This window comes from Lynx canadensis, chromosome B4 (assembly GCF_007474595.2).
Source record: "Lynx canadensis isolate LIC74 chromosome B4, mLynCan4.pri.v2, whole genome shotgun sequence".
Classification (NCBI taxonomy): domain Eukaryota; kingdom Metazoa; phylum Chordata; class Mammalia; order Carnivora; family Felidae; genus Lynx; species Lynx canadensis.
In genome coordinates, this window is record NC_044309.1 from 135,967,308 (window position 1) to 135,980,142 (window position 12,835).

The 12,835-nt window shown below is 44.8% G+C and overlaps 1 protein-coding gene across 1 annotated transcript in view; it reads right to left on the reverse strand.

Annotated features, from left to right (window-relative positions):
- Positions 1-12,835, reverse strand: part of EFCAB6 (EF-hand calcium binding domain 6) — a 225,418-nt gene that overhangs the window by 192,417 nt on the left and 20,166 nt on the right. Inside the window, exons 4-5 of the mRNA XM_030322319.1 lie at positions 7,530-7,675; positions 513-724 (exon numbers count right to left, since the gene is read on the reverse strand). Coding sequence (XP_030178179.1) covers positions 513-724; positions 7,530-7,675 — 358 coding nt within the window. The remainder of the gene's footprint in view (positions 1-512; positions 725-7,529; positions 7,676-12,835) is intronic.

A 12,835-nucleotide genomic window follows, 5' to 3' on the forward strand; every position in this document is an offset into this window, starting at 1 on the left:
GACCAAAAACACCACTTCCTCCCCAAAGCCTTCCTGGACAACCACCCCATTTTTAGGTAACTCTCCTGCCTATAATGCCCACGCTTAGCAACACTTGCAAATACGTCTCATGGGACTGGGACCCCCTCAAGGGCAGGCCTGCATCTGATTGCTCTGCATTGGGTTCAGCATACAGTAGGTGCTCAATAACCATTCAATGCAAGAACAAATGCCAAAATACTAACTTCCAAAATATGAGTTGACCAAATACTCTTTATGTGGAAGCCTTTAAAAAAAAAAAAAAAAAAAAACTAAAGGAAACAACTGTACCAGTGGTCCACACAAAACATGACTCACGTCCATGTTGATCACCCCACATCCGCCAGATTGAAACTGAATTGTGAAAAATAAACAAAACTTGAACCACTCACTTGGAACCGTGGGGGGAAAAACCAGAACACAATGCCCGCTGCAGTAACCAACCCCATCTTTTCCAGAACTGGGTTATTCTAAGTCGCTTGTGCACACGGTACCTGAGCCAGGACATCTTGAAACTGTTCTCTTGTGAGAGGCATCAGGAAGGTTGTGATAATTCTTTTCAGCTCACTCTTCGACACTGTCATGTTGTGATTGGTATCGAGCAGCTGAAAGGCCTTTCTCAACTCGTCTCCTTTATCGGTAATTTTTTGAAATAAAATCCGTTTGACATCTAAGAAGGACAATATCGGATTTGCCATAGCAGTGGCTGTCAAAGAGATACAGTTGTTTATTAGACGCTTAAAGCAAAGATCTCCAAAACCACTTCACTGCAGACTAGGATCCAACAAACTTCTAAAACACTCTTTCTTCTACTGTATCTCACTTTACGCATCTAAGCATTGCTTGACTTGCGACGGTGAATCTACGGCCATTTTTTACCTCTGAAATCTGGTCAATATAAAATAACAGTAATCACATTAAAGAGAAAAAGCAAAGCAAAGATAATCTTCCCTGTACAGGACATGTATCATTATAAGCAAAGAACATGGTCTTCAGAAGAAAATTCAATTAGAACAGTATCATTTCAAATAAATCTTCAAAATATCATATTCACTTTTCACCCCCTTGCCACTTTTTGAGGGGAAAACGTGTAACTCTCAAATCTAGATCATTTCCCTTTCCAAGACGAGGAAGGGATGAGAATGGCTGGCCCTGGAAGGTAATGAAAGAATGTCAGAAGGTGCTAGATAAGTTCCCGGGGGGGGGGCTGCACTTCCTGGGAGGAAAAGCAGCCACGTGGGGGCCCGTGGCGCTGTAGATCCCGGGGTCCCCGTGTCACCAGAGGAGAGCTGACACACCCCAGCCTCCATCCTCTCTGTCTAAGATGGAAACGGCCGTGGGAACAATACAGTAAGTACAAATCAACTCATGGTTGTCAGTCAGTTTCATAAGCATGAGCACGTGATTGTTCCCTTTTGATATTTTACAACCTACTCAAGAAAGAGGAGCCTAAAACGAAAGGTAGTTTGGTAAATCTGTTCTATTGACTTATGAGATTGCAAAGGCTTGGTGACTACAGTTTTCTCAGTAGCTTTGCGCTACATAGTAAATTCTGGATGTGTGATAAATGTCTTTAATGTCATCTCTTCTTTTATAAACTCATTCACAAGCAGGAGCCAGGGAAGGATGATTCTAGTTATTTCCCTTCAAATGAGAATTTCTTATCCAGGTATCATGCCTCTCTGGCATGAGCTTTCGCCGATGTTCACCTTCCCTGATGCTCGCCGAGCACCCAGGAAGCCTATGCCAGGTGCTGGGATGCCTTTCGCTCACCATGCCCACTGCCTCCTTGGGGAGGGGCACACATAACCAGGACCCACTGGAGACCTAGAAAAGAGGGTGGCTGGTTTGGGGTGACAGGCTGAAGGTCTCAGGAAAAGCTGCTTACAAGAAAGAGGTGACAACTTCAACTGGAACTTGGTGCTCCCAAGAGTGAGAGAGGCTAGAAGCAGGGGGTACTGTGGAGGACAGCCAGTTGAGGCAAATGGAGGGACAAGCATAGGAGGCATCAGCCCAGAGACGAGACTATGAAAGTCAGCAGGAGCCAAATCCCAGGGGCTCCCATCCAGCTTCATGCTCTGGTCATGGGACACCAAGCTGGGACTTCCATTGAGAGAATGACATCACCCAATTTTCATTCTTAAACTGAATTCTGACATCACATGTAGAAGGGACAGAAAGGGGAGGACCCAGTGACAGTATGGAGACATGTCGTTAACTAACAGCATGCTCAGGCATGCATTAATGGAGGTCTACCCTAAGATGATGAGCACGGAGGGAAAAGTAGGAGTGAATGAACGAGAAGTTGAAATAGACCAGGTAAAGTCCCTATTGCTCCAATGGCAGATCTGTGAGCAAAATATATGATAATTGCTATTCCAACCTTCTACATTTACAGGAGTTTGTATATAGCAATACATACTGGAACAGATGAGAAAAAAGTTTATGGGAAAACTAATGAATTCATTTTGGGATCTCTGAGTGGGAATGTCCACTTGAAAGCTGAACACAAACATTTAGAGATCAGAAGTGGGGGAACTGGCCACGTAGAAGCCATGGGGGAAGCACGCCATGAAGAGAAGAAGGGAGCCCTGAGAAACACTGACTTTTAAGGAAGTATAATTCATTCATTCATTCAAAAAATATGTATTGAGCACCCATCATATTTCAGCCAATGCTCTAGGCACTGAGGTACTACAATGAAACAGACGGAGGAGATCAGCTCTTGTAAAGCTTAGAATCTGGAGGAAAGAGTAAAGACAAGGAACAGATAATCAATAAGCGACAACATAATGGTAGGCAGTGCACGTGCCACAAAGACGGTGAGACAGAACAAGGCGAAGAGCCAGGGGGGAGCTGTTTTAGGTGCAGTAGTCAGGGAAGTCCTCTCTAGGTGTTTGATGAGCTGAACCACAATGATAAAATGAGCCAGCCAGACGAGAAGCTACAGGGGACACAGCATGCGTGTGTCGCGTGAGACGGAGGGCAGAAATTGCTGAGATCGGGGTGGGTGGTGCTTCAGTGTCTGCACAAGAACCTGGGGTTGTCTCCAAATGCAACGGGAAAGCTCGGGAGAGTTCAAGCAGGGCGGTGATCCCCTCTAACCTACGTTGTCTTCAAAAATCACTCCGGCTGCTGTGTAGAGAGTAGATCACACAGGGGCAAGAAATGAGGAAGAAGACCAGAGAGCAGGCGATTGCAAGGGTCCGAGAAGAGGTATCTGTGGCTTGAACCAGGTGGTGGCCCTGGATGTGGGGCAGGGGGGGAAAGTAGACAGATGGGAGGTATAGTCAAGAGACAGAGTGGACGGGTTTTGCTGATTGATCGGCTCAGCAGGGCAGAGCCTGAAGAAACCAAGGATAACTGGGGGCTGGGCTCGAAGAACCACATAAATGATGGTGCTATTCACCGAGATGGAGAACGCCAGGAACGAAGAGCTCTGCTTGGCCGGCTCACGGTTGAGATGCCCATCAGATGAACCCAGGCAGAAAGGTCAGAGAGGCACCTGGAGATTCGATCTGGAGCTCAGGAGGGAAGTCAGAACGGGGCTATCGCTCTGGTTATGCGTGATGCGTAGAGATGCGGGGACGTGGAGTCAGAGGCTCACCTGGGAGGGAGCAGATGCGGGGAAGAGGACTGAGTAGGAGCCCCCAGCGTGAAGAGACCTAAACGTCCCAGATTTCCAGGGGCCCCGCCGGCCCCCCCCCCACTCCATTTCTGTCCCCGGAATCTCAGAAGCAGCCGATCCACAGGGAGGGGCTGCATGGCTCCACGTGGGCTGGTGAACCCGGTTTCGCCCTCTGCCCACCCAGCCCCGAACTCCTCCTCCGGCCCCAGGGTCATGGAGGAGCCTCTCTTGTCAATTTATGTCTCCACCTTGAAACTTTTTTTTGGACTTTTCACGTCTAGTTTTAGTTGCTTCCCAAGAAACACCATCTTTGCAATCAACAATTCTAATTTAAAAGTCATCAGAAATATTGGTTTGAAACTGGTGGACAGTAAAAGGAAAACTCTTTCACGTGCCTAACGCGCCTCCCAAGGTTTGAAAGGAAAGCAGTAACGACACTCACATAATCGGCTGGCGGGAATACAAATTGATATCATCTTTCCGAAGGGCAAGTTGACAACCTTTTCTGCATCCGTTTAGAATATACAACAGTCACAAGAGACTGTCATTCTCCCCCTAACGATGAGAACAAGTGGGATGCTCAGTTTTAAGCCCATCAGAGAACTGAGGGACGCCAACAACCTAAATTCCGGAAAGGGCAAGCCACTCCTCAGAGGGGACGGACCCGGGACCCTTTTACCCTCGCAGGAGCAGGGGAAGCAGAGCACATTCATTCTCGACTGGGGTGAGGGAAAAAGAACCAACCATTCAGCGGCCACCCGGGGACAGGTGTGATGGGCTGAGGCCGCGGGGCCTCGGCCACAGGGCAAGTCCGCGCCCGGCCTCCTGGGCCTTCCCGCGGGGGTGGAAGTGGCACCCCACTGCCGGGGACGAGGTACGGGGCTGTGACGGGGCCCGGGTGGGCAGGCTCTTCCCTGAGTGTAAGGCACCTGCTCACCAGAGGCTGAGGACAGAGCGCGAAAGCAGAGGCGAGTCCCTAAGGCTGAGCCCACCTCAGGGGCCCACCTGCAGAGTGGAGGCAGGCAGGTAGGGCAGAGACAGGCCTCCTCAGGAGCAGAAAACTAGGAGCTGGGCTGGAGGACAGAGAACCCCCACCCCAGAGACGCTCCGAAACTGGCAGGGGGCGCCGTAAAGCAGAGGGCCAACCCGGCAGCCGGACTGGGCAGCGCTCGGATGTCCAGATCAAAGCATTTGAAAACCAGGGGCAGCTGCAACCAAATCCAGACGAGAGCTCAGTTTGGAGATGAAATGGAGACAGCCCATCTCACTTGAAGTCTGAGAGAAGAGGCGTCCAACAGTTTCTTCTGCTTCCTCCACGCTCCACACCAACGTGTGCCATTAAATCTTTTTAAAACTGCGAGACAAGTGAAATGAGAAAAGGTGACCTAACCAAGACCGAAACCAAGAAGAGCCACAGAGAGAACAGATGGAGAAATGACCAGGTGTGTAAAGCAGGAACGGTGAACACGTTCAAGAGATGACAGGCAAACCCAGCAACACGCCGAATATACAGGGGATTTCAGCGGGGAAAAGGAAAACTGTTCTTGAAAGCACACCGCAAAGCTGGAAATTAAAAGTATAAGATCAGAAGCAAAAAGAAAAAACTCATTTGATCTGCTTAACCGCAGACTGCACACGATAGAAGAAAAGCCTCATGAATATAAAGTCGGGTCCAGAGCAATCCTTCAGATTTGAACATAAAGCAAAAAACTGTTTTAAAAGGAAACAGGGGTCCCAGGTCTGTGGTTTTCCCCATGAACAGCGCTCATTTAATATGAATTATGCAAGTACATCACCTCCATGTGCACCACCACGCAGGAGACAGAGGGCAGCCAAACACTTCGTGGTCCCCACCTTCGGGGAGGCAAAAGGTGCTAGGAGACTTTTAAACAAGAAAAAGGAATTCAGTACTGAGAATTACCACCAGTAAAAACGGAAGGCAAGTGGCCAAAGGGAAAAGCAGGCACTGACGGCACGTAAGGCAGGTGAAGGACTAGAACCTTCCATACAAAGAGAGCGCCCACGAGTCACCCGAAGACCAGCCCACAGCAGGGGAACGGGCAAAGGATATCAACAGGCGGCTCACAAAAGAGGGACAGAAAGCTGGCAAACTGGACAATCAAAGTTCACCTCCCTGTTCAGGAAAGGCAAGTGGACACAACAGAACACTGCTTGTGCGTGAGGCGACGTAAGAGGCGAAGTTCTGGGTTAGGATACTTCGAGGTCCGCACTTTCAAGTGCTCCTTGCGGGGATGTCCAGGCACACACTTCCGAAGGCCCGTGTGGCAGAGGGCAAGAGGCTCGGCGGGAACGCCCCTTGATCCACGCTGCTCTGCAGGATCAGAAAGGTCAGCTGAGACGTGTCCAGAGGGCACCGGACACGTGGGGCTGCTGAACGGTGTCGGCAGCTGCTGGCCGACCCCCATCTATTCTCCCCTTTTCCCTTGGAAACAGAAATGCTCAAATTTTGGCAGCCATTCGACCACCTGGAGATCTGTATTTCCAGACTCCCGGGTAGATGCCTGTGACCCTGCGATCCACTGGGAGGAAGCACAGTGTCCAGTCCGACTTGACAGGAATGCCTTTCCCCCCTACAAGGCAGAATTCAGGGCATCCATGCCTTTGTCCCCTCTGAGGCCTCCTGGCACCTCGGGTTGTGTGCTCGCTATGCTTTCCGCACACGCACTTCCGTTCTGGTAGTGTCTGCCTCAAGCCACTAAAATTCTTTACTCCCCCCCCCCCTCCCTGGACTGTGAGTGCCATCAGGGCAGGACCTCTGCTGGGCCCACCTCTTTATCCTCAGTACCTATGACAGTTCTTGTCACATGTCAGGGCTTAGAAAATGTTCAGGAAAGAAGGAAGGAGAGGGAGAGGGGGGAGAGACGAAAAGATATCTACTTTGGGGAAATGATTACATTGAATTTTACTGCTTTAACACTGAGAGATGCAAACGACTTTAAAACTTACATCCACACAAAAACCTGCATGGAAACGTTTACAGCAGCTTTATTCATGAGTGCCAAGATGTCTTTCAGTAGTGAACAGATAAGCTAACCGTGGTACCTCCATGTAAGAGCATATTTTTCAGAGGTTAAAAACTGGGCTACTGCCTCATCAAAAGACTGGAAGGAGCTTAAGTGCGTACTGCTAAGGGAAAGAAGCCCGTGTCAAAAGGCTCTATACGATATGATCCCAACTTGATGACATTCTGAGAAGGCAAAACTATGGAGACAGTAAGAAGACCAGTGGTTGCCCCGATTAGGGGCAGGGAGGGATGAATGCGTGGACCACAGGGGATTTTGTGGTGCAGTGAAATGATTCCATGTGATATCATGCTGGACACGTGCCATTATATGTTTATTAAAACCCAGAGGATGCACAACACAAAGAACAACTCGACTGTAAACTGCAGACTTTGGTCACTAACAACATATCAATAACGGCACATCAATCGTAGCAAATGCACCTCACTAATGCAAGATGTCAATAGTAGGGAATGGGGATGAGGAGTAAAGGGGTGTGTGGAACTCTCTGGACTTCAGCTACATTTCTCTGTAACCCTAAAACTACTAAAATAAAGAGTCCCTAATGAAGAAAAACTAAGTAAGGAGATATACTAGGGAACACGGTAATTTTGGAATCACACTGTCTGGGTTCAAATCTTGATCCTGCCACTTTAAAACTATATAACTTCTGGGCAAGTGGTTTGATCGAGCTGTGTCTCCGTTTCCCCATAAAGAATATAGGGACAGTAAGAGAGTCTACTTCATAGCTCTGTTGCATGTGGTTAAATGATATGTGAAGCTTTTGTACAGAATCTGGTACATACTAAACACACTTAAGTAATATCTACCGTTAGCATTATTTCTTCATGAATACTCACTTGAAGAAGGTCTAAACACACGTTGGAAACCATTCCTTGAATACACTCTACACGGTGAAGAGTGAGGTCTTAAATTCATGAACTTGTGTGTGGGAGGATACGAAATATGCCAGTCCCGTGTAACCGCCATTTTGCACATTAAATCCCTGTGACATAAAAGAAAGCAGAGTACGTTACTTTTGAGCACACATTACAAATGTGGCCAACCTCCTCCCTATTCTTCTTCCAAAAGGACAGCTGGAGACTCTAACAATGCTAGTCGTGACCTTCTTGCGAATGTTTCAAAAACTCTTCTTAAAATGAACACAAGGTCATGATTTTAGACTCATTGTTTTTAGTGGATCCAATAATTTTCAAAAATGGGGAAATAAGGAAGTTCTTGGGTAGGAAGATCCATCCGCATCTTGACTACCACTGGCTCATTCCTTTGGTGGGAGTAAGGATGGAAAGTTTGGATTCCCTATGCTCGCCTCAAGTGCCTCACTGCATATCCATCCCAGAGGCAGAGCAGACGGCAAGAGCGCCAACAATGGTTCAGTAAGAACCTCTGAAAATCCTCTCCTCCATGAAGACAATAAGAAAACTGGCAAAACTTGCCAGAACCAACTTTTTCAGAACTCTGGAAGTTAACCAAAGGTTTGCAGAAATCTAGGGAGCCCTTATTCATAAACAATGGCAGAATCTCAGTATGAACACCAGGTTTTGTGGCACTTCAACTTCCCCTGCTCCCGTCCACCCCTGCCCCCAAATAGGCAGTAGCCTTGAAACCAACAGCCTGCAATTTCAGTGAAAATCCAGCAGTCTGCCAGTCGCTGGAAAGGGGAGAATGGGGTTGGTGCTCCTTCAAGCACCATTACAAGAAATTGTCAAAAGGCATTTGTTGAAAAAGATCAGAGGCAACTGTTGTCTAGGCTTCTAGCTGCCTAAAGGATCAGATAACAGATGGAGCAAATAATAGACTAACAAAAAAACCTTAAAGGGAAATCTAGGGAATGAGATGTCCATAGGGAAGCTCCCACATATTCTTGGGAGTCTAGAAAGCCACTCACACATATAGAGCTGTGAACAAGCCCAGGGCTGTGTGCTTGCTCAGGAAAGAATGGAGCAGGCCCTAAACTCTTACCTTGGGGCTGACCTTGGGGCTCTGCACAAGCAGGAAATGAAGCCTAAGGTAGGTCTCTAAACTGCCCATCAGAGTATTAAAGGAACACTCAAATACACACAAAGAGCCCCTCAGCAAAGACTGGAAGACTATTATTTGCAGGCATTTAAGGAAATCTCTGTCCAATCATGAGCGGATCACTAAACTAACCAATCAGACACTTCAATGGTCATATGTGACAAAAAATACAGACTTTACAAAGTCAGTTTAGAAAAGTCACTATACAGGGGCTCTTGGGTGGCTCAGTGGGTTGCTGTTGATTTCAGCTAGGTCTTGATCTCCTGGCTTGAGTTCAAGCTCTGCACTGGGCTCTGTGCTGAGTGTGAAGCTTACAAGAGGAGAGGGGAGGGGAGGGGAGGGGAGGGGAGGGGAGGGGAGGGGAGGGGAGAGGAGAGGAGAGGAGAGGAGAGGAGGGGAGAGGAGGGGAGAGGAGGGGAGAGGAGAGGAGTCGAGTCACTAATCAAAAACAAAAATTTAACAAGTGGAAAGAATATGTTTTCAAAAATTGCCACATTATTTAAAATGTCTAGTTTTCAATAAAAAAATTATGAAACATGAAGAAAGAAAGAAAAAGAAAGAAAGAAAAAGAGAGAAAGAAAAAGAAAGAAAGAAAAAAGAGAGACTCATACATACATAGCTTTAGAAACCATGCAAGCTAGGAAACAGTGAGGTGAAACATTTAGTGTAGAAAGGGAAAAAAACCTACCAACCTAGAATTCTGTATACAGAAAAATTATCCTTCAAAAGTTAAAGGCAAATAATACTTTCTTACACAAACAAAAACTGAGGATAAGTCACCAGCAAGCCTGCTTTAAAAAAAAAAAAAAAAAAAAGGTTAAATTCTTCAGAAAGAAGGAAGAATTATACAAGTCAGAAACTTAAAGTTACATAAAAAAGAGGAGCATTAGAAAAAGCATAAATTAAGGTAACATAAACACATATGCACCCAATAATAGAGCCCCAATATACATGAAGCGAAAACTGATAAAACTGAAAGGAGAAACTGACATCTGAACAATAATAGCTGAAGACTTCAACAGCCACTTTTAATAGTGGATAGAACAACTGTACAAATCAACAATAGAGGACTTGAACAACACTATAAACCAATTAGACCTAACGGGCATGTAAAGAACACTCCACCCAACAATGGTAGAATATACACTCTTCTCAAGTGCACGTGGAACATTATTCAATCATATGTTAGCACATAAAACAAGTCTTGAAAAATTTTTAAATATACAAATAATCAAAGGATGTTCTCTAACTACACTGGAATGAAATTAGAAATCCATAACAGAAAGAAATTGAGTAATTCACAGATATGTCAAAACTAAATAACACACTTTTAAATAACCCCAACGGATCAAAGGGAAAAAAAAAACCACAAGTGAAATTAGCAAATACTTTTGGATGGATGAAAATGAAGGCACACATGCCAAAAAATGCCTGCATTCTTTTTTAAAAGAAGAAAACCTCAAATCAATAATTTAATCTTGTTCTTTAAGAAACTAGAAAAATAAGAGTAAACTAAGCCCAAATAAACAGAATAAAGGAAATAATAAAGATTAGAGCAGAAATAAATGAAATTGAAAAGAGAGAACAAACAGAGTTAGTTCTTTGAAAAGATTAGCAAAATTGACACATTTCTGGATAGATTTTCTAAGAAAAAATGATAAGGATAAAAACAAAAAGGATAAGGGAATGCTAGAACAATTGTATGCCAATTAATTAGCTAATCTACACAAAATAGAAAGACACAAGCTACTGAAACTGACTGGAGAAGAAATAGAAAATCTGAATAGACCTATACCAAGTAAAGAAATTAAATGAGAAATCAAAAACTTCCTGCAAAAAAAAAAAAAAAAGCCCAGGACCAAATGGGTTCACTGGTATGTTCTAGCAAACATTTAAATTTTTTTTTTCAACGTTTATTTATTTTTGGGACAGAGAGAGACAGAGCATGAACGGGGGAGGGGCAGAGAGAGAGGGAGACACAGAATCGGAAACAGGCTCCAGGCTCCGAGCCATCAGCCCAGAGCCCGACGCGGGGCTCGAACTCACGGACCGCGAGATCGTGACCTGGCTGAAGTCGGACGCTTAACCGACTGCGCCACCCAGGCGCCCCTCTAGCAAACATTTAAAGAATAATTAAAACCAATCAATCCCTCACAAACTCTTCCAAAACAAACAAACAGAAAAAAAAATAACAGATAAGAGGGAACACTTCCCAACACAATTCTGTGAGGCTAGCATTACCAAATCCAGACAGAGGCATAATTAAAGAAAGCTAAAGACCAATATTCCTTAGGAATATAGGAAAAATCTTCAACAAAATACTTGCAAACAAATCCAGTGACATTAAAAAAGAATTAGACGTCACGAACAGGTGAGATTATCCCAGGCACTCAAGGGTGATTGAACATATAGAAAGCAGTCACTGTAATACACCACATTAATACAATTTAAAAAAAATTATCACCTCAATAGATGCAGAAAAAGCATTTCACAAAATCTTATGCCTTTTCTTGATAAACACACTCAACAAGCTAGGAATAGAAGGGAACTTCCTTGACCCAATAAAGGGCATGAGTAAAAAACCAACAGCTATCATAGTATAGAATGGTAAAAGAACAAAACTTGAAAGCCTTCCCCCTAAAATCAGGAACAAGGCAAGGATGTCTGCTCTCACCACTTCTATTCAACATTGTACTGAAGGTCCTAGCCAGAGCAATTAGGTAAAAAAAAGGAAATAAAAGGCATCCAGCACTAGTGGCACAAGTAAGTTTTATAACATCACTTGTCTGAGGCTCCTAACTTAGCAAACCTTCAAAGGGAAGGGGAGGGAAGAAGTTTTCTCTATTATACTTCACCTTTAAATGCAAGTGCACAATTATTTAATATTCAGAAATAGATACATGTGTGTGGCACTATTTGAGAATGAAGAACCAGACTAGACAATATATCTAAAGCCCTAGATTTTAAGAATCTCAAGTTTACAGGATTGAAGAAATGAATCAGAATTTTTTTTTTAACGTTAAAGAAATACACACTGGCTGGTGCTCTGGTTTACATCTCTTTGGGCAGCCCCTGACTTCCTAGCATGGTATTGGTCTAGACCTGCCTTATTTACACAGGTCCCTGTGAGCCGGGACAATACCAGGGCTTGAAGCCATGTGAGGCTGACAGCGGAGTCCCACATACATCTTTATTCAACTAGTTAAATTCAACTGAAACCTAGAATCATAGCATGGGTAAATTTACAGAAGAACATGGCTTGGTATGTGTTCACAGAGCCAAAATATATTTAATGAGCTTCCTTCTAGAAGTCTAGGGTTCAATGAACAAAACACAAAATCATGGACATCGTGGGCCTTATATTCTAGTCCTGGAAGACAAACAATAAATAAGTGAATGATACAAGTGGTTAAGTACTGTGAAGACAAATGCAGCGGGGGGTGGGGGGGACTAGGTAACACTGATCTGACAGAAACCAGGAAGAGAACAATGCCATTGGGAGGACAAAGAGACAACAGGAGGTCAGACAGAGGAAAACCACATAGGCTTCTGTGATGGCTGGGCTCTCTCCATGAGTGATATGTGAAGCCACTTGAGGGTTATATACAGAGAAGAGAAATATGTACAGGGTTATGATCTGGCCTTTGCATTTAAAGGATCCCTCTGACTACATGTCAAGAACAGACTTACAGAGGCAGGGGAGGAAACAGGGGGATCAATTATAAGTTTACTGAAATAATGCATGCAAGAAAAGATGGTGGCCTGGACCAGGGTCGTTTTGGTAAAAGTGTTGAGAAATGGTCATATTCTAAATATGTTCTGAAGGCAAGGTCAATTGTATTATCTTATAGATTTGATTTGGCATGCAAGACAAAGGCTGAAGGAAGTGGCCATTAACTGAGATGGGAAAGGACAGCTTTTGAGGGGAAGATCAAAAGTTTCATTCTGCACATGTTGAGTTGGAGATACCTGTTCATTTTCCCAGGGGAGATACTGAATAGGCAGTTGGATATTTGAGCTTGAGTCTGGGGAAGAGTCTGGGACTGGAGATACAAGTGTGAGGACTGTCAGCATATAATGGAAATAAGGCATGATGTCAGATCAGCCCACCATTAAAGCAGGTGTA